The sequence below is a fragment of the Acomys minous genome (genome assembly GCF_964271855.1).
Source record: "Acomys minous genome assembly, chromosome: 13".
In the NCBI taxonomy this organism is placed as follows: Eukaryota; Metazoa; Chordata; class Mammalia; order Rodentia; family Muridae; genus Acomys; species Acomys minous.
The window spans coordinates 65,323,792-65,350,989 of record NC_140495.1 but is presented as its reverse complement, the minus strand read 5'-3'; the positions used below and the strand labels follow the sequence as shown (position 1 = coordinate 65,350,989).

Below are 27,198 nucleotides of genomic sequence, written 5' to 3'. Positions count from 1 at the left end.
TAAGCTCTTTATAAAGGCCTTGAGAGGCTGTCAAAATGGCTCAGGAGATAAGAGACCCTAAAGCTCTTGCAGAGAACTCAGACCAGCATCCAGTATCCATGCCAGGTCGCTCACAACTTCCTGTAACTCCAGCTCCAAGGGACCTGCCTCTGCGGAGAGCTGTACTCACGTATACATATTCACACAAGGGCATACACATAATTAGAAACAAAGGTAAATCTCTTTAAATGCCTTGAGGAATATAAAGGTGCCATCATGTGAAAAATATGCTCTCTCAGGGGAAAACACACTCAGCTACATGGATTTGAAGCCCAGGTATTTTTGTTGGGCACCTAGCCAATGCCTATCCTTACGCCAGTGTGCTCATGGGAGGCATTTGCATCTCTCACAGCAAAACTCTGGGAAAAGACAAGAAAGAAGGACAGATTCTGAAATGAAAACTGAAGAGTAAACAAGATGCCAGTGAACTCTTAGTTTGAGGTCATCTGCGTTAATGACGCAAATAGCGAGCTATTTGTCATTTGCAAAGGGCCATTCTCTGATTTTTATACTACCCCCCCTCCCCCCCGAGTGAGGACAGATCCATGCTTTATTCCCGGAGTGAATAGCACAAGGTACTAATTTCAGCAATAAAAGCTGCTGAACCACCTAGCGTGGCAGTTTCTCAGGCCCTATAAAAGTAATTGAAGCACACTCCAGGTCTCTCCTTCCCTCTGGAGCAGCTCGCCTCGCTCTGCACATCCTCACAAAAGCGTGAATTACCCTCTGCCATCCACTTTCACTTCTCACACAATAATAAACAGCAATTCTAAGCTGCCAAATACAGCCAGGCTCCCGTTGTAGCCTAGTGATTACAGAGAGAAAATAACATGTACTGGCCTCAAAGGTTTAAGGGGGGGGGGGGGGGTAAAATGCAGCTAAACTCACTAGCCAGCCCAGAGTCGAGTATCTAAGTAACTAGCCCTCCCTCACAACTGTTTTACTGTCCTGGACATTGTGTACCTTCTACGCACAAGGTCTAGTCATAATAGGTCAAGAGAACCTGCGAGGAAGCAAGTCACAACTAAAAGGGGGGAAAAATCAGGCTGCTATCAGTCAGGAGATGGAGACCTGACCTTTCTCACCAGCCATCTCAGCATCCATTCAGAGTGGGAAACCCGCATTGGATAAATGAATGAGTGGACGAACGGCCCTACGGGTTGAATGGGTGAATAAAGATTCTTGGTCTGTATCTGAGGGTTTGGCTCTAAATCATGAGGAAAGTTTCCTGTCCTCAACAAGCATGTGAGCACCCAGCCTCCCTTCTGTAGCCTCCTTCAGACAGAACATCCTCACATATTTAGGTCTTTTCTAGAAAATGGTGGTAAGCATTTGCCCAAAACCTCTCGCGCATGTTACGTCATCTCGGATGCTTTGTAAGTGGTTGTTATTTCATGTTGTTTAGGAAATAATAATAACAGACATGGCCTCATGTGCTCAGTACAGACGTGAGGCTCTTCCCTGCAGCTTTTCTGTCTCTGATTAGAGATGTGGGTGTGGAGGCTCACAGACATGAAAGGCCCTGGCATTTGAAATGCTCCATCATTTTTGGAACCTGCTGAGTTTGGCAGAAATGCTCTCCTTCTCATCAGGCCTCCTTGTTGTTGTTGTGGTTGTTGTTGTTGTGGTTGTGGTTGTTGTTGCACCATCTGGACTCTGATTTTAAAAAAAAAGATTCATGAAATTTTATGTAAGAAGAGATATGACAGAAGGAAGGAAGGAAAAAAGAAAGGAAGAAGGAAGGAAAAAGAAGAAGAAAATGGAGCAAAGGGAAGGAAGCAAGGCAGGATGAGAGCACAGTGGCGTCCACTATGCCTGTGTTTTTCTCTGTGCTACTGCCACTTTAAGTTAGGAATCCTAAACACTGACGCTCCTCCCCCTGGACAGACCAGAAGAACCCTATGTTCCTGAACACTGCCTCCTATTTGTTCCATCTTCTCTGTACATAGAACCGAGTTTGTGAGTGAGCTGTATTTCAAAACGATAACCAGTCTGTCTGGGTCCTGGAACTCCTGTCACTCGCTGGATGAAGCTGTAGGGTGAGTCATGCACACTGAGGCACTGCTCACCCGTCTCAACACGCCTGGTGAGAGCTGGCATCAGGCTCCCAACAAAAATGTAAAAAGGTCAGGCCAAGAACTGTAAAGTAGGCCAGTGGGGAAGGATGACTGCCATGCCACCTCTCAAACTACTTGCCTTTCTCCAGTGACATGTACAGGGGGAGAGAGAGGCTCATTGTCACTTGTCTATCAACCTTGTAGACAGCACCTGGCTTCATTCTCCTTGACCAATCCTACTGTCTTATGGGAATAACTAATTCAGAAAGGTTAACCAGATGATGAGAAACTCGAGAGTAAGTGTGTGTGTGTGTGTGTGTGTGTGTGTGTGTGTGTGTCATTCCCCTGAGCCTAATTCAATAACCACATATATTCCTACTCTGGTCATGTAATTAGAACTTTGACGATAACATCAGATATCTAAATGAGTTGTCTCTATCTTAACCTCAATAATTGAATCTACAGACTCACTTTTACTGGTTCTTTCCACCATGTATGAGGTACGGGGCCTTGGTGGAAAGAGAACTGCAAAGAATTACTAAGAAATAGAATCAGACTCATCTCCTCTTGGTTATTTTAGATGACTTTCCAGCCATGCTTTGCTGCTGGAATGCAATGCTGGGCTCTCACGAATCACAGAATTTCAGGGTTGGAAGGCATCTTCATCTCACCCATGATCTTAATGTTTTTATAATTATATAATGTAATTATTATTGCTGATGGTTTATTTCTTTCTTCTGTGAAGAGAGCTCACATGAGTGCTGACCCTAAACATATAGCCCAAAACATAACGTCCAATGAATCAAGAGCCCAACTCTCCTGCCACTGCCCTCCAAGTCCAGAGCACAAGCCTTCAAACAGCCCACGCTGGCCATTCAGACCAGGGGATGCATTAGACGGTTTCCAGCAGTAACCAGAAGGAGTGTTTCCCTTTCCATTGCCATAAAGACAGTGTGTCAGGTTCACAAAGAGAAGAAGACTAGAATGTTAAAGCTCCACATCCCATCTAGAGAGAGGGCATGGAAATTTATCTGGCATGAAGACCGTGCAAAGGCAGTGAGTCTAACTGCCTGACAGAGCTTTTTGTGTTTTCACCCCCCGCCCCCTGAGAAATGAGCAATTAAAGCCTGACAGATGACTCCATGGAAAAAAATAGCAAATAGACACTCCAACTTTGAGGTAGCCAATTTCTAAAAAGCATTAAGGGGCAGCGGGGCTGGTGGCTGAAGATCAAGCATTCCTGAAAACACCAGCCCAATCACACGTTTCTCCCATTCTGAGACAGGTGCAGACAGCGATCAGCTCTCTACTAGGGAAGGGTGCCAGCATGGGCCGTGTACTCACGCGTCCAGGAAGCAGATCTAGCAGCCCAGAGACCGACAGTCAGCAGGCAGGAAAGTCAACACGGAACTCCCCAGCATGGTGGCCACCATCACATATCCACACTGAAACCCGCCAGCCCTCTTCAGTGATAGTGACCCGTCTCCATCTTTTTGAGAAGGAAGTCCTGAAGGCCCCAGTGAGAAGCAACTGCCTGTAACAAGAAACCAATCTAGCCACTGCAGAGCAGCCCACAGCTTCGAGGATTGTGTAAGGCTGTGAATCACCCCACAGTGGGTCTGTCAAGCATGCCTAAGAGAAATTACAGGTTTCTCTTGTCTGAAGCGAATCCATTAAAGTGAGTCACTTGTTTGTCCTTCGGTCCTTCTGGTCTTTATCTCAGATGATGACATGGGAGTCTGTGTTGGATCTTCCCTGGTGTAATTAGGACAAGGGTGACAACATGCAAGGTTGTACCACCATTGTTTATGGTTTTAAAAGGCTTTTGTTGCGTTTTACCTGTACCTATGAATTTTGGAGAAAACCAACTGAGAAAATGACCAGAGAAATTATGAGCTAGCCCCTACCTTGGCGCCAGAGGGATTTATGGCTCTTTCTTTCTTTTTAAATTTATTTCTCTATGTGTTTATTTATTTGTGTGTGTTGGGTGCCGTAGCACATTGGAAGGTCAGAGACCAACTTGCAGAAGTCATGGGGCCCTGAGATCAAATTCAGGTCATCAGGCCAGGTGGCAGATGCCTTTCTCTACCCGACTGAGCCATCTCGCCAGTGCTATTTACTTATTCTTTTATTTCTAAGAGATGTGATGAGAAGTTCTCTTGCAGCCTCTCCATGCCAATGGGTAACGATGAGCCAGAAAGGACAGTATCTGCCTGCAGAGATCCTCACTGACCCAGCTTCCAACCGAGTGCTCAGTTTGAATTGATCACTCACCACCACAGTACCACATTTTCTAATTCTGATGTTTCCCATTTATAAGCCTTCTTTCCCCGCAAGGGCTCCCGTAATGCCCCACTTGGAAGTCACAGTGGGGCAGGGTGGAAGGGTGTACCAAAAAAAAAAAAAAGAAAGAAAGAAAGAAAGAAAGAAAAGAAAGAAGTAAGTGAGAGGCAGTTATGTAACTTATAGTAATGCAGGTCAAGGAAGCAACATTTGTAAAAATGGGTCAGTTCTATGTAGGTCACTCATTAAATACTGGGTCATTTGGGGCTCGGAGAGCAAAAAAAAAAAAAAAAAACCAGTCTCAAGTAGTTGTGTAATGAAAAGATTTTATTGGCCATACATATTTACTGAACATATTCTGTAAGTAATACACATGATTACCCTATCAGCAGGCAAAAGAAAGTTACAAAAGGGTTTGAAAATGTAACACTAGCCTATTCCTAATGACTCAATGAATCACAACTGTAACTGGGAAAGAAAACATATATAGAGGGAAAGACCAAACCAAACAAACAATACAGCACAGTAACTAGTAATGGAAAGTGAATAGCACAGATTATAAATGTTCTCAGAAATTATGTTAGGGGACCCACCAGTCAGGGAGGACCCATTCGAAAAGAAAGAAAGTAAAGCCAGTCTTGGAAACACCACAGAATGAGTGGAGCTCTGTGGTAGACACTCTTGTTCCCCAAGAGTGGAACTACCCATTTCAGTCAGGCAACAGTAGATAACAGGTTCATCCCATAAACCTCAGTGGGTTTTATTGGCTTGTAACCCTCATGTTACACAGACAAAAAAGAGACACTTCATTATCTTGATTAGAAGTCAATTAGGTTGTTCATTGAAACTCACGCCGAAGGCCATAGCTGTATGTTTACTTGTGAGTGTGTATATATCTGTATGTGCATATTTTCATAGGCACTCTAGTAAAAGAAATTAACATTTTCATCAGCAATTATTATTCCCAAGTACTATTATAAATACTTTACTGCTTTTGAATTATCACAATAATCCTAGGAGGTAGACTCGTTTGTCCGCGACTTACAAATGAGGAAACGAATTTCTAAAGAATTAAAGTGATTTTCCAAGGAGGGCCACGTAATAAGTATCTATTCAAGCCATGAAACAATGTCATCTTGAGCCACCTGACTGTACCACATCTTTGTGAGATGAGTTTAGCCTACTGCATGTCTCTATTGAGGGTCACACAAGTCAACTTAGTCCCCAGGCATCTTTCAAGATGCTGCACTGTGGAGCTAGAATTCTTCTAGAGGTTCCCCAGGAATGATAAAGTGGTTCTCTGAGCACCCATGGGCCTTTCTTGGTTAACACTACCACCTCCTGTCACACAGAGTGAGTGCACCTGAGTTCAGTGTTTTCAAGCCAGGCACATCTGCTCACCACATGATACAAACAAAAGGGGATGATGTCCTCCCTCTCTCCCCGTGCTCAGGATTCTCGTCGCTAGCTAGAACAGTAGTTCATCTTTCCTAAGCTTTGTGAACATTTACATTCTTCTACCCACTTAGCTACATGAGACTCCATCTCGACTTCATTACATTGACCATAAGCAAGTGATACTTCGTGATGCTGCAACATCTGCACTGAGGAAAAGCCAGCACGGTGTCCACCCCATCTTCTTCATATAAACAGATCTGGGCTTATGTGGGAGTATTGCTGACTAAATCATCTCTGACACAGGAAAAGACTGCTGTGTCCCAGCAGAGGCAACCCCACTGGAGAGAGATCTCTTCTCCCTAGCTGGGACCCTTTCCCATCCTCTAGTTGATCTTCCCTGTAACTGTACCCTCTCGGACTTCCCTACTTCAAGGACAGTTTCTGTTTGTTTTTGTTAACTGGGGTATGGGTAGGATGGAGAAATTGGTGAGTAATGAGAGTCCTTAAGGTACAAGCCTGAGGACTTGAGTTCAAATCCCCCCAAACCCACATAAAAATACAGGTATGGCCCTGCCCACCTGTAACCTGTGGGTGGCAGATACACGAGGACTTTGGAAGCCTGCTGGCTACTAGTCTAGTCCCAGGTTCAGTGGCAGACCCTGTTTCAAAGAAATAAGGCAGAGAGTGATAGAACAGGACACCAGGTGTCATCTCCTGAACTTGTAGGGCATCCCCACTAACCACCCACACTTACGTAGCACATACATTCTCTCTCGCACACACAAAGAAAGAAGAAAAGCATTTGTTCCTCACTGACAGAGAGAGCCTCACCTTCCCATTTGTGTTTTGTTTCTGTTTTAGTTGTAGTTTTTGCCATTGGTTTGGTTTGGTTTGGCTTGGGTGTGTGTGTGTGTGTGTGTGTGTGTGTGTGTGCTGTTGTTGTTTTGTTTTGTTTTTATGAGGGGGTGGTTGGTTGTTTTATCACACAGGGTTACTGTGTAAACCAAGATGGCCTCAAATTCACAGTAGCTCTGTGTCCCTGCATCCCAAGTTCTGGGATTCCACCAGTGCCCACCACGTCCAACCTCCCATCTGTAAAAGAACATCAACAATCCTGGCCTCTAGATAGGACAGCTTGGGCCATCTGTCTGCGTCCCCTTTGAATGTCTTTAGTTCCTGCTTCTCTTCAGGGCAGCTGTGTGTGGGGTTGCTTCAGAGAAGGCTTCTGTCCTTGGCATTGCTCTTTGTCAGGTGTCGTCTGCTTTGAATGTTGAATGTGTTTACATACAGCTAGGAAAATGAGCAGCACAGCACTTGAAATACGATATTTCCTCTTCCCCATTCAGGTTCCAGCAGCCTCTCATGTCTGAAAATGTAAGCAGAAAGCCCCTTGCAGGCCCCATGCTCTGAGAGAGAAAGTGGAGAGCTGAAAGCCAATAGAGTTGGCTCAGGCTAGCAGGGCCATGGACAACAGTTCCAGACTTCCGTCTCATCTTAAAACAGGTATCATGTCCGACTGGAATGCTCCATGGTTTTCACTTGGTTCACTGTCAAAGAAGTAACAGGCTGATGACCTAATGAATTGTCTTTGTCTTTGGAAAAGTAGACTACACTGGCAGAGGGATGCCTTCTAGATGAGACCCAGCAGTGGGGGGCTTAGAGTCAGTGCAACTGGTGGAGACTATTCATGGGACACTTCCTTTGGAATCCCACATGTGGCATCCTAGGCTACCTTTGCCGGGATAAGCAGAGCTCTCTCCCTGAGGAACACTGTGACCCAGCAGTGTGGAGGTGGAGGCAGCTGTGAAGGACCCTAACCCGATGACCCACTTTGTCTTCTTGTCCCTTGCGGAAGCTCAGCATGTCATATATAGATTTGCAGTGGGTGGGCAAGACATATTTAGAAGCACAAAGCAGCTTAGACAGAGGGGCCTTCATGCGTTCCACATGTCACCCTCTCCCCCATTAGCTCTGCAGTGTGGAAGGTCTCCATCAAAGAGCCCAGTGGCAAGAGGACAAGAACGAAGTGCATGCTTCCTTCGACACCACCATTCCAGGAATGAACAACCTTGTCAAGAACAGAAAAAAAAAAATCACAGCTTAAATGTACAAGTAGCAAGGTACAGATGCTTCATACTTGCATACTGAGTTTGCTCTGGCCAAACCCCTTTGCAGAGCCCAGCTGCCAGATGGACTCTCTCTTCCCTATAAACCTCTCTGGAATGCAGGCATTGTCTTGTCCTACTGCCTGAGAATGCTGAGCTGGAAGCCTTGCCTTTCTCTAACATGATCCACTTCATTTTGTGGATGGGGATGAGGGAAGCTCTCAGGTAACACAGGTTGGCCTCACACCTTTTACGTAATTAAGGATGCCCTCAAATTCCTGGTCCTCCGGGGATTATAGATGCATAAGTTATACACAATTGGGCCCATTTCCTTCAAAGTTTAACTCCTCTCAGAAAAGAGCCATTTCTCTCTACAAGGCCTTGGGCTACTGTCAAGGCCACAGACCATGGTAGAGACTGACAGTGTGGAGTAGGGTCTGGGAGACTGTCTTTACTTACTTACCACAATGCTTTCTCTGCATCTCTGTTTCTCAGCATTCTATGTGCATCTTGAGCTGTGTGTACATCATCCTTGCTGCGTCATTCTGCATTTCTCTGGGCTCCCTATATATCTTTCCCAGTCCTGACATATACCTCCCTACTCTGTGAGCCTTCCCAAGGGTACAGATTTCTCTGTCACCCATCTCGTTGCCCTAGAGCTTGCACATACGTGTGCCTAGGTGGTTCTCTTCCAAATCTGAGTTAGCCTGTCCCTCTATGTGCCTCTAAATTAGTTTCTCTCATAGCTCGATTCTCTACCTCTAGTCCTCTCATGACTCTGTCCAGCTTCTGCATCTCTACCCTGAGGCCTCTTCTCAATATTGTCAGTCATAATTTCTTGACCTTTCAAGACCAGAGGGAAAAAAAGGGCCCTTGGGGATATTGCTGATGCGAGATGTCACAAGGGTGGAAAACAAGAGGAACGATGGAACAGAGGGAGCGGGAAAGACAGAGCCCCTGTACTTAAGCACACGCAGGCTAAAGTATAAGTCTTCTCCAACACGCCTTATTGTTTTCTGGAGCAAAAAATTTCAACAACCCAAGAAATTTAAATTGTGCTTTCACAAGACAAGACTCAAGAGAGTTTATTTCTAATTACAATGAGAGAAAAATCATAAACACAAAGCATACTTGGAGACTCTCTTGCTGCGTACTCACCTCCCATGTTAGGGATGGATCCTGGTCTGTTAGCTTGGGCCTTTGGTAGGATGACAAGAGAATTCAGAAGAAAGGTCCTGTTGAAGACAAAGTATAATTGCACTTATCATAACCAGTAAGTCTGCAATTATCACAGAGATTCTAGGCACACAGAATTTTCCCCTTTTCCATCACCCCCGCCTTTCCTGTCCATATTAACACTAACAACATAGCTACAGTCTAGCCTAAGGGTTCCTTCTCCACCATAGCCTGTCAGAGAGTTCCATATGCAAGAAGAAGGAAGAGGAGGGGAAGTGGGGGAGGGGAAGGAGGAGGGGGAGGAGGAAGAAGGGCAAGAAGGAAAATAGGAAGAGGAGGAGGAAGAAGAGGAAAGGAGAAAAGAGAGAAGATGAGGGATGGGAAGGGAGAGAAAGGAGGAGGAGAGGGGAAGAGAGAAGAGAGGAGAGAAGAGGAGAGGAAAGGAGAGGGGAGGGGAGGGGAGGAGAGGGGAGGGGAGGGGAGGGGAGGGGAGGGGAGGGGAGGGGAGGGGAGGGGAGGAGAGGAGAGGGGAGGGGAGGGGAGGGGAGGGGAGGGGAGGGGAGAGGAGGGGAGGGGAGGGGAGGAGAGGGGAGGGGAGGGGAGGGGAGGGGAGGGGAGGGGAGGGGAGAGGAGGGGAGGGGAGGGGAGGAGAGGGGAGGGGAGGGGAGGGGAGGAGAGGGGAGGGGAGGGGAGGGGAGGGGAGGGGAGGGGAGGGGAGGGGAGGGGAGGGGAGGGGAGGAGAGGACTGGGAGAAGGGGGAGGAAGTGAGAGAGGCTAGAGAGTAGGAGAGGAAAGGCCCAGGTGCCCCGCATTCAACTTCTTCACAGTGGTTCTACTAAAATCTTCACCACTGAAGGCCCCTGCTACACCTTTGTGATGTTCATGTGCCAAAGAGTCCTTGGGGCATGTTTTAGGCATGTACTGTCTAAAGAGACAAGACATTTACATTTTGGTAGATCTGTGGCTGCATGAGCACAGGCTAGCTCTCATTTTGTCAACTACAAAATGAACAAAGTCGTACGTGGGTTGTCCTGGGTGTTAGGGAACTGAGACTGGTCTTGTCCTGGTGAGTACCATTATGGGTAAGTTAAATCTGAACTGAAGAAGACTGCCACCAGGCATTAGAGGCCTTCAGGGAAGAACAGAAAAAATATGGTGACTCTACTTCTCTACTCAAGTAAAGGTGTAAAAGCTAATGGCGGGCAACAGCCAAAAGCTGCTGAGCAGAATGAATAAAGGAATGCGAAATGATGGATAAGTGTATGTTGTACTTAGGTCAGAGGCTCTTAACACTGGCCACACACTAGAATCACCACAGGGCTTAAAGCAAATGCTTAGGCTCCAGCCTCAAGAGTTCATGGTTTAATTTTTGTGCGAGGCATGGACTGTGCTTTTGTGTGGCTCTCCCCACCCCCTTAGGCTTTCAAGATGTTTCTAAGGTGCAGCCAACATCAAAAAACCACGGAGCCAGACCATCAAAAGTAATAAAGGGTTAGGCATCTTCCTGGCTTATGCAAAAACCAGAGATGTGGATAAAATGACTGTTTTCTTAGGCATTGAGGCCAGAATTTCCCTATGGTGGCCTGAATAGATCATTCTAAAAACACACAAGGAAAGGACCAAGGCTAGTACTTTGGAAGGGATTTGAAATAGCCAGGCCAAGTCAGAGAGAAGAGAGCCCATGATGCTTTGACTGAGAATGTGCCCCCCCATCCCCATAGGCTCATTGATTTGAATGCTTGGTCACCAGGCAGTGGCACTATCAGAAAAGAATAGGTGGTGTGGCCTTGTTGAAAGAAGTGTCTACTTGTAGGTTTCTAGGACCCTCTGGATCCTTCTATTTCCCCATTCTCCCATGCTTCTCTCACCTAAAGTCCCAATAAGATGTCCTCCCCTCTGTCCCACTTTCCTGGTAAGTGAAGACTTTCATGGGACATGCCCCTTGGGCTAGTGTCCAGATACAAGTGAGTATATACCATTTGACTCTTTCTGCTTCTAGGTTAACTCACTCATTATGATCAGTTCTAGTTCAATCCATTTGTCCACAAATTTCGGGAAATCCTTGTTTTTAATAGCTGAGTAGTATTCCATAGTGTAAATGACGGCAGATCTGGGCCCAGGGGTCCTACTCAAACTATGGCACCAGCCAAGGACAATACGTGCAGTAAACTTCAAACCCCTACCCAGATCTAGCCAATGGACAGGACATTCTCCACAGTTGAGTGGAGAGAGGGGACTGACTTTCACACAAACTCTGGTGCCCCATATTTGACCATGCCCCTTGGATAGGGAGGCCTGATGGCACTCAGAGGAAGGATAGCAGTTTACCAAGAAGAGACTTGATACCCTATGAGCATATACAGGGGGAGGAAGTCCGCCTCAGTCACAATCATAGGGGAAGGGAGTAGGGGGAAAGACGAAGGGAGGGAGGAATGGGATGGGCTAACAATTGAGATGTAATATGAATAAATTAATAAAATACTTTAAAAAAGAAATAAGTGTCTATTCTCAGTAAATCTGCCCCAAGTCAGTTACCTCCAAAGTAAGAAAGACAAGACAGAGGACTGAGAATGTGACCAAAGCTTGGCTAAGAGTAAAGAGGAGGAGAATAGGAAAACAAAGAAAAAGAGAGACGAGATGAGCCATAGGAAGGGGGAGGAGAAGACAGATATGGAAATGAGAAGCGATGCATCCAGGCATGAATAGCAGGGGTACAGATCTGCAAGAGCAAGGAAGGGCAGATGTTGAATAGAAGCTGCAGGACACCTTTCCTTGCTGGGTGTGTTCCTTAGATCAAGGCTGAGACCCCCTGCTGACATGTAAACATTTTCAGTTCTTCCCTCACTCAGAACAGCCCTGCATCACAACAGAGTTCACAAATTATAGAAAGAGGAGATGAGTCAAAAAGCACCACACAATCCAGTCCCCACCATGACTGAAGCACCCCTGCCACATCCCTGATCTGGCCCTGGGCCTCTGATACTCAGGTAACCATGGCAACCGTGTCCTTGGCGATCAAGCTCCCCCGGGAAGTCCTTTGTGTAGGGTTTCAGTCTGTGTTTCCCTAGGATTTTCACACTTTGCATGTGACCAGGATCAGAGAGAATATACCAGGGTGTTCTGGGAGCTTGAGACTCTTCATCTCCTCCCACTTTTCCTTCTCATCATCTGTCTCCTATTTCACAGTTCATGACTACAACACCTGTCACCTTGTCACCCCCTCTTTTTACATTTCAGCTGACTTCCGTGTTAATATTTGAACATCATACTCCATAAAGATTCTGAACAGCTCAAAGAAGCACCCGTCCAGGAAACATCCACACCAAAAGGTTTTAACACTGTTGCTTTGTCACATAGAAAAATACAGTGTTTACCTCTGATGCTCTGGAAATCCATTTGGCAGTTGTTACTCGGCTCTTTAAGGCTTCTCTTATCTGGAAATTTAACAAAATGAGTTAATGGTTAAACTTTTATAAGAAACTAACAATGTGCTTCGACCTGACAGATACTGTGGCAAGGGAGTAGCGTGGCCAGCTGGGTCTTTTTTGCAGGATTAGTAACATGGTAAAAGAAGTTAGAAAAATCGAGTGCAGAGGGACAGGAGTGGTGGAGCTGATGGGGACATGAGCCCTCTGTCTTAAACATGGACCCAGCAGCTAAGAAGCAAGTTCACACACGCTCATGGATTCTAATTACAGCCTTGGCATTTTTTTTAATTAATGTATTCAGATTACATCTCAAGTGTTATCCCATCACTTGTATCCTCCCGTTCCTCCCTCCCTCCCACTTTCACCCTATTCCCCTGCCCTAGGTCTATGACCAAGGGGGACCTCCTCTCCCACTATGTGGTCATAGGCTATCAAGTCTCATCTTGGTAGCCTGCTTATTCTTTCTCTGGGTGCCACCAGGCCTCCCCACCATGGGGAAGTGGTCAAATATGGGGCACCAGAGTTCGCATCCAAGTCAGTCCCATCAAAGTAGTTCATGGCATCTCATTGTGTATCAGTTATTCAAATATTTTATAAAGGAGAAAAACATAGTATACAAGGTATCGGTGGGCCCACAACTAAGAAAATGATAATAACGATGATGCTGATTTTATGATTGTGCAGTGTTTTTTTTATGCCTGACATCCAAATTTATGAAGAAAGTAACTTTGAAAGATAGATATTATTGTCCCCATTCTACAGCTGAGAAAAGTGAAATTCCAAGATTAAATAATATCCCAAGTCAGTCAGCTGCAAAGATAAACATCTAGGACTTGGATTCATGTCCATCAATTGTAGGTCATCCTGCCTTCCTCCCGTTTCCTTTCCTCTTTCCCTTGTGCTGTGGAAAACGTTTTTTTTCCCCAAGGCCTGGCATACATTGACTTCACAGTAATGCCTACAAACGTCCTTCATCTCCGGGAGACTTCATCACCCCTCAACCCCACCCCCTACCCCTGTCCCCCACCTATCCTGAAGATGCAAGTCTTTGCTACAAGTCTGTAAGGGAAGGAGGTGCTCCTGGGGTCCACCAAGGTCCTCAAAGCCATACTGGGGCTTCTATTGGTATTTTCTGCTCTCGTCCTTTTTAAATTCTGTTCCTTAATATGTTTACTTTAAATGTTAACAGTAAGTGCACTTTGGAAGACTCCTCGGTTTCAGCTGATCGTGGGATTTTTCAAGCCTCCTTGTTTATATGCCTTCACCTCCATTAATCAAGTCTGTTCCCATGACACTTCCTGCATTTGTCTTATATATTTTCCTTTTAAATGAGGAGATTCTGGTCTTGACAGGGGCCCCATAGCCTAGAAGCCTTTGTGTATCTCACAGCCCCTAACTCTGGCACTCAGAGCAAAGGTGCTGGAGTTGTTTGGTGTCACTGTAACAAGACATGCAACCCTGGCAATTATGACTGTGGGGTATCACAGATGCTTCCTGTGTGTTTTCTCTTACAAAGTTGCTTTACCGGTTTTTTTTTTTTAAATCTGGGACTCATCCACACCATGGAGTGTAACTAGCATAAATGCTCCTCACGGAAGGGGGCTTGCATCAAAACAAGCCCATTCTAAGCTGAAAAATAGCTCAAGTCACAACTGCACTTGGTATGTCCATCTACTGAGCACCACAGCTTTGTGACACCATGGAGTGTCTGCTGTTTACCATGGTAGGCTGACGGCTGACTCAGAGCTGTGGCTCCATGCCACTGCCCACTCTGGTAAGAGAGTACCAGGTCGCATAATGGTAGTCCAGGAAAAGGGCTCAGTTCAAAATAAAGTTTCTGCTTAATGTGCACCATTTTGCACAGTCACAAACTCAAAAGTTTATGAGTTGAAATGTTGTATACCTGAGACTGCCTACACATAGAAGTCCCAGGTACAACTCTGGTCCCCTTCTGAGTAGCTTTTAAGTTGACATAGCATCTCTTGGTAAGACAAAGAAAGGACCTTTTTTTTTTTTTAAATTCCCTTCACAAACCTTTCATGTTAACTTCGATACCATCAGTAGTTTAAATATATAATGCCCTAAAGTGAAAGTATTTTGTTTTCAATCTTGTTTTTGGTGTTGTTTCTTTTTCACTACTTTTTTTTTTACTTTTAATTTCTGCTTTTACCTTTTTGTTTTATGGATATGGATGGTTTGCCTGCGGATATCACTCTGTACTATGTGCATGCACTTCCCCTAGAGGCCAGAAGAGGGCAACAGATCCCCCTGGAACAGTGAGTGTTGGGAATTGAACCCCTTAGTGCCCCTCTCTGAGCACCTGTGTTGTGCATTTGGGGCTATTCCTGGTGTATGGCCTTCAAGTCTAAGAGACAGCTTCCCAAAATAACATTGCAAGATCTAACTAATTCCATTTCTGCTGCAAAAAAAAATCAGAGTGGGATCTCGAGCAAGCTGTTTCTTGGCCCTGAGTCTCTTCTGTTCTCATCTGTGAGATAAAGAATAGAAATCCCTTCGGTTGTTTTGAGGCTTAGAGCCAAGGTACATAACATGTGTGTCCTCAAAAGAACTTGAAGAATAACAAGAATCGCCTTCATTAAAAGAACCAGATGGGGCTGGAGAAAAGGATCAGTGGTTAAGAGCACCGGCTGCTCTTTCAGAGGACCAGGATTCAATTCCCAGCATCTACATGGCAGCTCACAGCCTTCTGAAACGCTAATTCCAGGTGATCTATCGCCCTCTTCTGGCCTCTGCAGGCACTACATCTACTTGATGCCAGGCATCATGTAGGCAAACACTCCTACACATAAAAAACGCAATCTCAAAAGAAATTTTTTAAATAGAAGACCGAAGCCTTGAGGTCAAAGTTCAATAAGTTCTTCACAAGTCAGCATTTCAGGCCAAGTACTCAATACAGAAAAACTAAGGATGCTTTGTATACAGTACCTTTGGATCCAGGATTGTTCCAAACACCAGGATGAAGAAGCCCTATGAAAGATGGAGGGGAAAGAAAATCCATTTACAATACAGTGATGGTAAGAATAACAAATGCTAACACTCATCACACCACTTCTATTGTAGCCGTACAGAGACAACTCTATCCCAATTTTCTCATTCCCTAGTCTAAGGCTGCAATGCCTCCTCATTTGTTCAACAGATGTTGTCTAAAACAACGAAAAGAAAAGAAAAGAAACCCTGTTATTCAACAAAGAATTGTGGCCACTGTTGCAGCCACTGCAGAGATGAAACAAAGTCCCTGCTTTATGTAGGGGTATCTTAGAAACTTAGGTTGAGTGACATGAAACTGACTCCCATCTATCAGGAGCTGTTCCCCACAGGATTCAAGAATGATGTCGAGAAGACGGTAAGCAATGCACGTGTGCTGTCTCTGAACAGTAGTGAAAGACACTTTCACGGTGCAGGGAAGAGCAGGCGTGTGAGCAGGCGTGTGCTCACGATCTCCTCGTATCACACATATAGAGGAAGACCACGCCAGCAAAAACACAACCATCGCCCACAGCTACAATCCATTTGAACTTTTGTTCTTATATTTTTATATTTCCACTAAGAACAATATGAAACCCCCTTAGAGGAAGGATCTTAAGGGAACGGCCCCATTTTTCTGATGAGGAAAAGGAAGTTCAGAAACCCAACTTTTAAAATGCTGTAGGCAGCGGCGTCCCTTACATACCCTTCTTGGACACTAAGTGGCTTGCGTGGTAGATGGAAAAGGAGAGAGACGCTGTCCTTCCTGGCTAAATCACTCCGGTTTCATAACTGAACATGAGCCCAGTCAGAGAGACACAACTGGCACCATAAAGATGCTACAGCCAATTGTTGCCACCATAATTTGGTGAAGATGGACACACGGAGTATCAGTGTGAATCCAGTTAATTCACTCCTCTGATGGACTCAAATACACACTAAGATATAGACAGTGCATCAAAACCCAATCTTGGTCTGCATGGAGATTTTATCAGACTGTATGTGTGTGTGAACTCTTCTTTTAGAAATGCTTATGGCTATTTACTTTTACTTAGTATTGGCATGTGTGCACGGACATATCCATGTATGTGTGTGTAAGTTCATGTACGTGTGACTGTGAGTGAGTGGGTGGGTCAGTGGGTGCTATGACACACATGTGGAAGCCAGAGAATTGTTCTTAGGGGTGAGTTTTGTCTGTCTATATTGTTGAGTTGGAGTTTCTCTTATATCTGCCATGTTGCATTTTCCATGCTGGCTGGTCCACAAGCTTCTGGCCAATTCTGTCTTGACTTCCCATCTTGTGGGAGGAATGCCGGGTAACAGATGTTCACCATTGCAGCTGGCTTTTAACATAAGTTCCAGGAATGGAGCTCAGGTTTCTCCGGCTTGCATTGCAAGCACCTTCACCTACTGAGCCATCTCACTTGCCCTCATACACTCTTAAGCCTACAATGGCCATTAACCCTAGTGTAAAAATGTCATTGTTGACACAAACCGTCAGTCCACAAAGTATTATTCTTGTAAAGATGCTTAGAACAGACACATCCCAGTACTACAGATACATTTGAAAAATCAGAATCTTAATGAAATTGGCCCAGGAACTACTTTTTTTTTTTTAATTTAGCATGAGAGTTTTAATGGGAATGGCCAGCCCCCCAAGGCTAATTGGTCTGAGTGCTCTGTAGACTGTTTGGAAAAGAGTAGGAGTGTGGCCTTGTTGGAGGAGGTGTGTCAACAGGGCGTGGGCTTGGAGATTTCAAAAGCCCATGCCGAGCTCAATTTCTCAATCTCTTCCTGCAACCTGCTGATCAGGATGCCAAGCTCTCAGCTGCTGCCCCAGCACCATGCCTGTCGGCCTCGCGCCAGGATGGTCCTGGACTAACACTAACACTGTAAGCCAGCCCCGAATCAGAGGCTTTCTCTTAACAGTCCTGTTGGTCATGGTGTCTCCGCATAATAATAGAAGAGTAACTAAAACATCTGCGTACCACAGTTGTAGACTATTTCCTCTACACAAATTTGTGGGGTTTTGGCTTGGTTTTGGCAGGACTAAAATGGCTGTCTCCCATGATAAAAGTTTTAATTCACTGGGGTCGTTTTATATATATTTGCATATTCAACCTTTAAAATAATGATTGGTACCAGGCATGGTGGCACATACATTTAATCCAAGCACTCAGAAGGCAGAGGCAGGTGGATCTCTATGAGTTCAAGGCCACCCTGGTCTATTCCAGGATAGTCGGAACTACTGAAAGAGTCCCTGTCTCAAAAAAAAAAAAAAAAAACTAATAAAATAATAATAGTCACAAAACAAATATGTGTTGATTCTGTATGCAGATGTGCATGTATTTAGTAACTTCATGTGGTTTCTTTGCATGGAGAGGATACTGGGGATTGAACTAGGGGCTCTGAACATGCCAGGAAAGGATCCTACCACTGAACTATATATACAGCCCCAATAACTTTATTACCCACCCTGAGTTTATATAGCCACAAATATGCTACATTAAAATATTGCATTAAGATCACTTTTCACTGGCGTCTATCACCTTGTAGAAAGTGTATCCAAAGAGTTCGTTATCTAGCAGAGAAGAAATGAAAGACTAAATCTTAAAAAGGAAATGAACCAGAGCAGATCTCTCCCACTTCTTTCAGTGGACAAAGCATAGTTTAAGCAGATAAGCCTGAAGTCTTCACCCAGTTTTCAGTCTATAGCACTTTATTCTCTTACTAAAACTTCTTTGGGAGATGAGGGTGTCCCCGAGTCCCACCCAGCCCTCAAGAGCTCTCAGTAAACATGGGGCACAAGAGAGGCAGCAGCGACTGTGACATCCACGGCAGCCACTGACTCTGTACTATTACTTCCACAGCCAAAGGGCTGGCCAGGCTCTCAATCCGTAGATATCTCTGTAGGTCCAGCCTCTGAAAAGCTTTAGAAGGGCTCCTGTGTCATCTGCCGGCCCCTCATCCAGCCTGTTTCAGAATCCCTCTCTTGCTCAGTCAACCTCAGCTACCCCTCACTTCTTCTCACCCATAGCCCCACTTCTGTGGCTGCCTCCCATCCTCTCGGTTGTATCTGACCTCAGTGGGTCCATCTCACTGCTCTCTTTCCTCCCTCCCTGAGCATCCCAAGGAAGCCCTGATTCAGAGATAGGCAAAGAGTGTATCAAAAGAAACAAAGAAGTCTTGGGACCCGCATGACAGTTGCTGTTGTTGTTGTTGTTGTTGTTGTTTGGTTTTTCAAGAGAAGGTCTCTCTGTGTAGCCTTGGCTGTCCTGGACTCACTTTGTAGACCAGGCTGGCCTCGAACTCATAGCGATCCGCCTGCCTCTGCCTCCTGAGTGTTGGGATTAAAGGCGTGTGCCACCACACCTGGCTATGACTGTTGTTTTTAATATAATTCATTTCCTTGTAAATCTGTGTGTTTGAATTTTACAGATGGCTGTGTCTTATAACCAGCTCACAAAATTCCTAGAATGTAAGTCTGCTTCCATAAGCCAGTGCAAGCCAGTAGAGCAATGCTTTCTCCCATCTCAGTGTCTAGCCCTCACTCACATCGGTTGGCAGCTGCCCACTGCCTCATGGGTACTGGCACCTCAGTGACTTCATCCTTCTCTTTGCTACGAGTCAAGGCAGAAAATGACTTGCGTTTCAAGTTGATCCTATTACAAGCGAAGAGTGCCCATTGTATTTAAAACACAAGTGCTCACAGTCCAATCCAAAACAAGAGTCACAGGTCAGGTAGCCAGAGCAAAGCAAGGAAAAGGACTGCTTCAGAGTGAGACGGGTGTTTGTTGAGGGTTTGGGGTGTTTTGAAGAGGAATGGCCCTGCATAGACTCTCGGATATGAAAGCTTCGGCCATAGGGAGTGGTAGTATCAGGAGGTGTAGCCTTGTTGGGGGAAATGTGTCACTGGGGGGGGGGGCGGGCTTTAGGGTCTTAAAAGCTCAAGTATGGCAAATGTGTCACAAAGCCTCTAAGATGTAGAACTCTCAGCTCTTTCTGCAGCTCCATGTCTGCCTGCCTGCGTGCCGCCATGACAACAGTGCCCTAACCGTCTGAACTGGAAGCCAGCCCCAGTTAAGTGTTTTCCTTCATAATACTCACTGGAGTCATGATGTCTTTTCACAACAACCCTAACACAAGGTTTGTAAAGAGTAGATGGGGGATGCACTGAGCTGAAAGTTAGCAACACCGGGGTCTTACCTCAGCCCCACTGATGACTAGCTGTGTAAAGATGTGTGTAATGAATTGATAATTACTAACAGCATTATAAGCCTAGACTTTCCATAGCTTATGCCTATTAACAGGTGTTTGTGGTCTTCAATACCTAATTTTTGTATCGGAACTTGTCACTTTTGGGCACCTCCAGAAAGTGGCAGCATTATACTCTCTTCCTGTATGAGAGCAACGTGCTTGTAAAAAACTAAAGATGCAAAGATGATGCTACATAGTCTTAGTAATATGAGAGTCAGAATTCAAGCCCAGGCCTTTCTGAAACAAATACTTAACATCTATTTCATTGTCTTTTGCATAAAACATGATACGTAGGCTCCTGATCCCCAAACCACTGCACACACTCTCTCCATTCAGACTCCACCCCAGCATCTGGACTTACCTGCAGTGCGTTGAGCAAGGAGAAAATGATGTGGAAAGCCAGGGAGCTGCCATCAATGACCGTGGCTATTCCGAAGCCCCAGGTTAGCCCCAGCAGTGGCGTGAGGATGGCAATGTTCTTGCAGATCCTCACGATGGCTCTTACTTCCTGGAACATGGAACTACCAATGGCAGCTCTCTGGGTCTTGATGACGACCAGTGCGACTGTAATGAGGTTTACGACCACAATGACCAGAGCTGGGACCACAAAGGCCAGAAGAGCTTTGGTCAGGTCCCAGTTAAGCCAGCAGGCCTCAGGCCGGAGGTAGCCTTTTCTGGGCTCTGTGACAGCAAGTGTGATAACAGCAATGACCAAAGGGCATCCATAGCCCACAGAAAAGAGAGATGCCACCAGGCATGACTTGGGCAGTGTATGGAACACGATCAGAATTCCATAAAGGATAAGGACGGCTTTGGCAAGCATCCAGAAGAACACGGCCAGGTAAAAGAAATGAACAAAAAACGTGGCAGCCACGCATCCATTGTGGTGTAATACTGGGCCACTGAGGAAAGAAGCCACAATGAACCACGCATCGGCCATCAGCAAGGTGGCCGCAATGTTTGCGATGCACAGGTGACGTAAATATGAGATCTCCGTCTTCGTCACTTGACTCCAGACTAAGGCCTCAATGGACAAGCAGATGATCAAGCTGCAGATGGAAACGCCCAAGCCTATGTATGTGATATAAATTAGAATGGGGCTATCCAAGGTGTCGGGGGACATGAGAATGGAGAAAGAGGCAAATGACCTGCTTGGCCAACAGTGGCAAATAGCTTGCCGGGAGTTTTCTTGAATCATTTTACAAGCACTTTGGTCCCATCTACGCTCCAGTGTGTGCCAGCCCACACACTGGGATTTCCTCTCTTCTGATTTCCTGATCTTCTCAAATACCAACGAGATTTTTTTAAGCTCCTCAGGCAAAATGACAGACAGGACAAGCCCATTCACGGTCATATTTTCCGAAAGGCTGGCCTCCAGGATGGCCCCAAGAGTTGGAAAAGCAATGCTGATGACCTGGAGAGGAGAAGGTACCTTCTGAAGCCCTTCTGTCGTGAGCAGTACCCTCCCGGTGACCTCATCACTGCTATCATTAATTCGCATTGAGAACGTCAAATTCTTCCCAAGGCTGCCCCTGGATATGACGGTACCCAGGGTCTGAATGAAGACATGTGATATGTTGATGAGCTGATCCTTCATAAGCAGCTTGCTTGCAAAGGAATTGATTGATTGAAGCAAGACACAGCTGCTGTTTCTGTCTTGGATGAAGGTCCAATTTGATATGCTTTTGCTGTTAAGAATGTGATTCGCCATGGCGCTGTAACTCTGCCAAAGGAGAACCGGCATTTAGTAGTGAGCCACTCTTTGAAACTCCCAACACATATAAGGTTTGCTTTTACAAAGTGTGGTCCTTTAACCAGCAGCATAGGCACTCAAATTTCATCCCAAACTCAATGGGTCATATTCAGTATCTTACTTGAACCTCTGGCTGGCTTGTTTGTACAGTAAAACTTAAGTGTATTTGCAGACACATCCAACCTGTGGCCCACAGGCTGCGCGTATCCCATAAGAGCTAATAACGAAGCCCAACACATTTGTAGTTAGCAGTACCATATCACAATGTCAGAAGGTTTGACTGGGGCTCAGAAACAGCTCCGTCACTAACAGGCTTGCCATCCAAGCATGAAGACCAGAGCTCAGATCCTCAGCTCCCATGTAAAAAATGGGAACATTTGTAACCCCATCACTGGTGAAGCAAAGACAGGTGAACCCCAAAAGCTCATTTATCCAAATCATTATATCCAAATCAATAATCTCCAACATCAGCAAGATACTCCCTCTCAAAAAAAATATGATGGAAAGAAACTGAAAAAGACACTTGTCATCTACCTCCAGCTACACATGAATACCTGAATACACACGAGTACACACACATGTACACACACACACACACACACACACACACACACACACACACACACGGATACCATTTAGAGGGTTTATCTGCTTTCCTCCTATTTGTTCAATGCCCTTCTGTGAGAACTGAAGGTATGCAGCTTTTACATGCTCATCTCCACCATCAGTTCCACTGCACATCTGGACAAAACCCATCATTCAATTGCCCTGTCAGAGTACCCATAATGTAGCTGGCATCTGTTAGTCCCAGCCACGCTGCAGGACCCTGAATAGAAAAAAATACGCTGACAACCGGAACTTAGCCTGAGGGTGAATCACACTTCACTACTCTCTACTTTAAGCACCAAAACTATGACTAAATTATTCCAGTTTCATTTCACACTCAACTGTTTCCCGTTTCAGCAGCTTGTTCTAATTCACAAGTGAATACAAGTCCTCCTCCGTGCATGACCCTCAATGTTTCTTCAATATTTTCAGTAGTTTAGATATGCCTCAGAAACGCTGGCCTCTAAGAGCCTCAGAACATCACAGAACAGACTCAACCCCTCAAAGACCTTCATCTTTAAAGACTCAGGAAATCAGAATCAGGACCTCACAGCCTTGGACCCTCACAGAATCTTCCTCTCATAGAGTGAACCCTTCAAAGGCTCAACTTCTTAGGGACTCAGGCCCTCACAGACTCAACCCATCACGGACTCAGACCCTAAAGGAAATTAAATAAATAAATAAATAAATAAATAAATAAATAAATAAATAAATAAGGACTGAGGTGCCTACCACAGAACCAAGTAAGATATATATACTGAAGTGGGAAATGTGGTTCCCAAACCGTGGGAATCCCAGAGGGTGTTCCAGCTAACCTAAGTTCCTTCCCCCAAAGAGAGGCCCCTCTGTCAGGTACGTGAGGCCACTCACCTGCATCTTTTCCTCGTTGATATCTTTGGTTAGGGCTGTTGAGATGTTATGTAGGAGCTGTACCACCACAGCAATGTTCCCTGGTATCCGGGGAGACTTCTTAATGCTTCTGATAGCACAAGACAAATCCTTTGGACATTTTTCCATCAATATCTCTGTTATGGTTTCAGGTTGTCTATGAAAGTTATTTGTACGTATAGTTGATTCAGATGGCTGAACAGAATATAATTCCGCATCCTCCTGAAAGAGAACCAAACAAAGTAAAGGAGTCCTCTATTTGTTGGTGTTAACTACAAAGGGAATTTTCCTGGAATTTAGAAGAGCCCTATTATACGATTGTATATCCCATAATATGCCTTTATTTTCCACCTTCAAAGTCGCATTTAGAGTGGAATAACTTGACCAACACCAAGATGTATAAATCAAAGAAGAATTCTGAATTTCCCAACTGATGGATCCCTAACCCTGTCTTCTGAACCAGCAGCTATTTTCTTTAACATACCGCTTCAAACACTTCCTGCATGTATACATTTCATGCATATCTTCTATCTTTTTATGGATTACTAATGCCATTTAACTTATTTCTACATTCCAAAGAGGTGAACCAAAAGACACAGTGTCTTTTAAAAATACTGGGAGCCAGGGAATAACTCAGCAGTTAAGAGTGTGCGCTGTTCTTACAGAGGACTCAAGGTTCAGAGCCTAGAGCTCACATCAGGTAGCTCACAGCTGCCTGCAACTCCAGCTCCTAGAAACCTGAGGCCTTTGCAGGCACCCACATTTATGAAGACCCTGACAGAAGTACAGCTCCTCATCCACTGAAATTTGGGGTGCAATTCAAATTTCTTGGGTTTAGCAAGTTTGGTGGGCTGTGTTACTAGACAGTAAAGTGCACTGTGGGTACCAAAGCTTTGGGTTATTTTAAAGGCTGAAGGCAAAGATGGAGAAATTGACTGTGACAATTTTAGGTGTGTAGAGGAATTTTAATTCAGAACATGGCTGCTCTGGCAAGAGATCACACCCAAAGACCTTCTATGTATGTGTGATCCAGATGAAATACAAAAACACCTTCAATCCAGGAGAAAGAGGCAATCAGATCTGAGTTCAAGGTCAGCCTAGTATAAAGCAAGTATCAGGTAAAGAAAAGCTTAGGCCCAGGCATGATGGTACACGCCTTTAATCCCAAACAACGAAGGTAAAGTTAGTTTGTAAAAGGAAGCACCCATGTTCGAAAGTGATATTTGATTGAGTGGCAGAAAAAGTGATGAATCAGAGAAAGATTTGACAGAATAGGATATGACCAACTCTCACAAGAACAGAGAAGAAAGGGAAGCTACTGACAGGGCAGTGCAGAGAGAGAGAGAGAGAGAGAGAGAGAGAGAGAGAGAGAGAGAGAGAGAGGCAGTTTTGCCAGGAGAGTTTTACAGAGAAAGTTTGGAGCTAAACACGGGTGAAGGCAAAATGAGAAGGAGCCAGAAGATTTGAAAAGATTGCTGGAGTTAAGTTTTAGGCCAAGCAGAACAATTCAGGGGCCAAGAGAGAAGCCAAACTGAATAAGTCAGCTGGGAGAAGCTGAGCCAGAAGAGCTGAGTTGAACCAACCAGCTATGAGCTCGGAAAGAACAAGAAAGGGTGAGCTTACTAAGCAGTAAGTCTCAGAGGCTGAAAACATTGTAGGCCTGAGTTAGATTGTACGGAGGCTAGAACCTTCCAGGACTAAGTTAGCAAGATGGAGGCAGTGATCCTCTGACACCCCAACTGAGTCAAGTGAATAAAAATTCCTATTACATAGGTGTGTCTCTCTTTACGCTGCCTAAATGATCCGTTTCCCACATGCCACACAGCAGGGAGGGATACAGCACACTAACCTTCAGGTGTCCAAAGTAAAGAGAGAGGAAATAGGTATGTGCTTGTACACTCATGGACAAATAACCTATTGCTGCCTGTCTTCTTCCCACAGTGGGCAATGTTATTATCTGAAGCTCCACTGTGCTGCACAGAGGCCACGTGAGAATCCGTGGTACAGGAGAAAGGATGTTACCTCAAAGATGCTGACGGCATTAAGAGTGTGGCAGGTTTCGGTGACTTTGTGCCATTTCCTGGCCTTACAGGCAAATTCCACGTTGCCCTCGCTGTCTGGGGGGCAAGGCTGAAAGCAGGAGGTGGTATTGTTCTCACAGGCACCGTCACATGCAGCTGGGGACAGAAAAGGCACCCATATCAGATAGGAGGGTATGAGGTCGTGGCTGCATCAGCCAGCCAGTAAGGTGTCACTGTGGCTAAGCCACATCAACTCTGGACATATGGGTATCTTTTCTTGGTAAAATTGAAGATGATTGAAAATGTGTTAGCAGTCATAACATCCTCCTGAAACACGGCCTGTTGCTTTTGATAGAACCACAGGCCAAATTCCAATGTATAAAACTGACTAAAGTGTGTAAACTCCTCCCATGAAATAGGAGGGGAGAGGTCATAGTTTATCCTACTGAGTCACCCTCCCGTGTCTATAGAGACCCCTGAAGACCTCCTCATAGTCCTAGAGATACCCAGGTCAGCTCTAGTGTGTAATCCGCTCTCTGTGCTATTCCCAAAGAAATTTCCAATCCAGAACTTTACAGCAAGCCCCCAAGGTCAGTGAGAGCTTTTCCAGTCACGGCCCTGGTTTGAATTAGCTCAACCGGAATTCTACCGCAAAAAAGTCTGAGACTAGGTAGAGTAGAGGATGCCAGGAAGATATGAACATTGCTGGGGCCAAAGACACAATGGATTTGCACGTAACTAATCAAAGTACAAATATAATCTATCAAGACATCTCGTCTCTCATGCCACGAGCAAAAGGGCTGAAGGTGGCCTGCTGTCACCACAGATGATCCAGCTTCTGCATGGTTGGTAGCCTCTGCCAACGTACCATGTGGCCTGGGTGTCACCTTCCCCTTGCTTTGGCTGGTGGCCTGAAAAGAGAAAATCGAAATTCACAACAAAGCCAAATGTGACACCACTGGCTCATTTTAGCCACCGACAAACAACCATATCTGAGTCAGCTGTGATGTGGACGCAGCCTCCAAAAGGCCAGCAGCTGTTACAAATGGCCCCAGTGATTTTTCCTTCCACTTTTCCTCCACTTCCAGGATCATTACAGCTTATAGCCTGCACTGAAACTACTTTATGGGCAGAAGAAAATTTACTATAAAGTTAATGATGTCTTCTTACTTTGCTTGTATGGGTCCCTCTGAATTCTGGGAAAAGGCCATGCCACATGATCACATGTTCACATAATAGTATTTATCAAATTTTCAAAGACAAAATATTCTGTCTGCCATCTATTGAGACTTTTTTTTTTTTGGTCACTTTATCTCACCCCTTCCCCTTCAAACTCCTGGTTGGGAAATCACTAGAGTGGTGCCAGACAAGGAGTTGACTGGGGAATACAGTTCATTGACTTAAATAGGATACACTTATGTAGTCTGGTGTCAGTTCTAAATTATAAGAACATCGATGCTTAAATGTCATTAATTTAAATTTATTTATAGGCGGCCACAAAACACCAACAAATGTTAAGTGTCCTGACCTCTTGCAACTCTTTGGAAAGAAACTGGAAGTTTTCTCAACTTTTATAGCAAGTCTCTATATATTCACATAAAACTGCTAAGAACAAGTGGAAAAACTAAACAGTGTTATTCCAAACTAGAGACAATAAGAAAAGTATAGGGCAACGCAAAAGGGAAGAATGGGGAGCTGAAGAGATGGCTCAGCCGTTAAGAGCACCAGCTGTTCTTCCAGAGGACCCTGGTTCGATTCCCAGCACCACATGGCAGCTCACAGTCATCTATAACTAAAGCTCCCGGACCTCCAAGGGCACCAGGCACACACATGGTGCATAGCTGTGCATGCAGACGAAATACCCATACACAAAAAGTAAATGTTTAAAAACATTTAAGTGAAAGAATAATCTTTTTTCTTATCTATAGAAGAAATTATAAACTCAGTAGTAACACAAATGTAAGAAAAATGCAAGTATAGCTTGTCTCATAAATTATTACCAGTATTATTTTTTACTGAATGTACTACTGAGTAACACTGTAGTTTCTGGATATAAATTCCACTAGCGATTCTGCTTGAAAAGTATTTTGACTCTTTTTCTCGTTTTAAGAAAATGTTCCCTTTCATTTTGTATTTTATATTACTCTTCTTTAGGAGCGCTTTCCCCATCCCACCCACCCACACAGAGAGTGAGGTCTGAGA

General features: G+C 44.9%; 2 protein-coding genes and 1 long non-coding RNA gene across 4 annotated transcripts in view; 1 reads left to right on the top strand and 2 right to left on the bottom strand.

Moving 5' to 3' along the window:
- Nucleotides 1–3,705, bottom strand: part of LOC311582007 (adhesion G protein-coupled receptor F4-like) — a 42,229-nt gene extending 38,524 nt beyond the window's left edge. Inside the window, exon 1 of one of the 2 annotated variants that reach the window (XM_084754633.1) lies at nucleotides 3,441–3,705. The gene's annotated coding sequence lies outside the window, so the exon portion shown is untranslated. The remainder of the gene's footprint in view (nucleotides 1–3,440) is intronic. The other variant, XM_084754631.1, reaches the window with a different exon arrangement.
- LOC311581228 overlaps nucleotides 1–27,198 on the top strand; it is a 1,115,569-nt gene that overhangs the window by 989,767 nt on the left and 98,604 nt on the right. The window lies entirely within an intron of this gene.
- Nucleotides 6,918–27,198, bottom strand: part of LOC311581223 (adhesion G-protein coupled receptor F2-like) — a 35,310-nt gene continuing 15,029 nt past the window's right edge. Inside the window, exons 3-10 of the mRNA XM_084753311.1 lie at nucleotides 25,865–25,907; nucleotides 24,998–25,152; nucleotides 22,958–23,197; nucleotides 20,090–21,451; nucleotides 15,433–15,474; nucleotides 12,433–12,492; nucleotides 9,041–9,117; nucleotides 6,918–7,845 (exon numbers count right to left, since the gene is read on the bottom strand). Coding sequence (XP_084609437.1) covers nucleotides 9,070–9,117; nucleotides 12,433–12,492; nucleotides 15,433–15,474; nucleotides 20,090–21,451; nucleotides 22,958–23,197; nucleotides 24,998–25,152; nucleotides 25,865–25,907 — 1,950 coding nt within the window. The 3' untranslated portion in view covers nucleotides 6,918–7,845; nucleotides 9,041–9,069. The remainder of the gene's footprint in view (nucleotides 7,846–9,040; nucleotides 9,118–12,432; nucleotides 12,493–15,432; nucleotides 15,475–20,089; nucleotides 21,452–22,957; nucleotides 23,198–24,997; nucleotides 25,153–25,864; nucleotides 25,908–27,198) is intronic.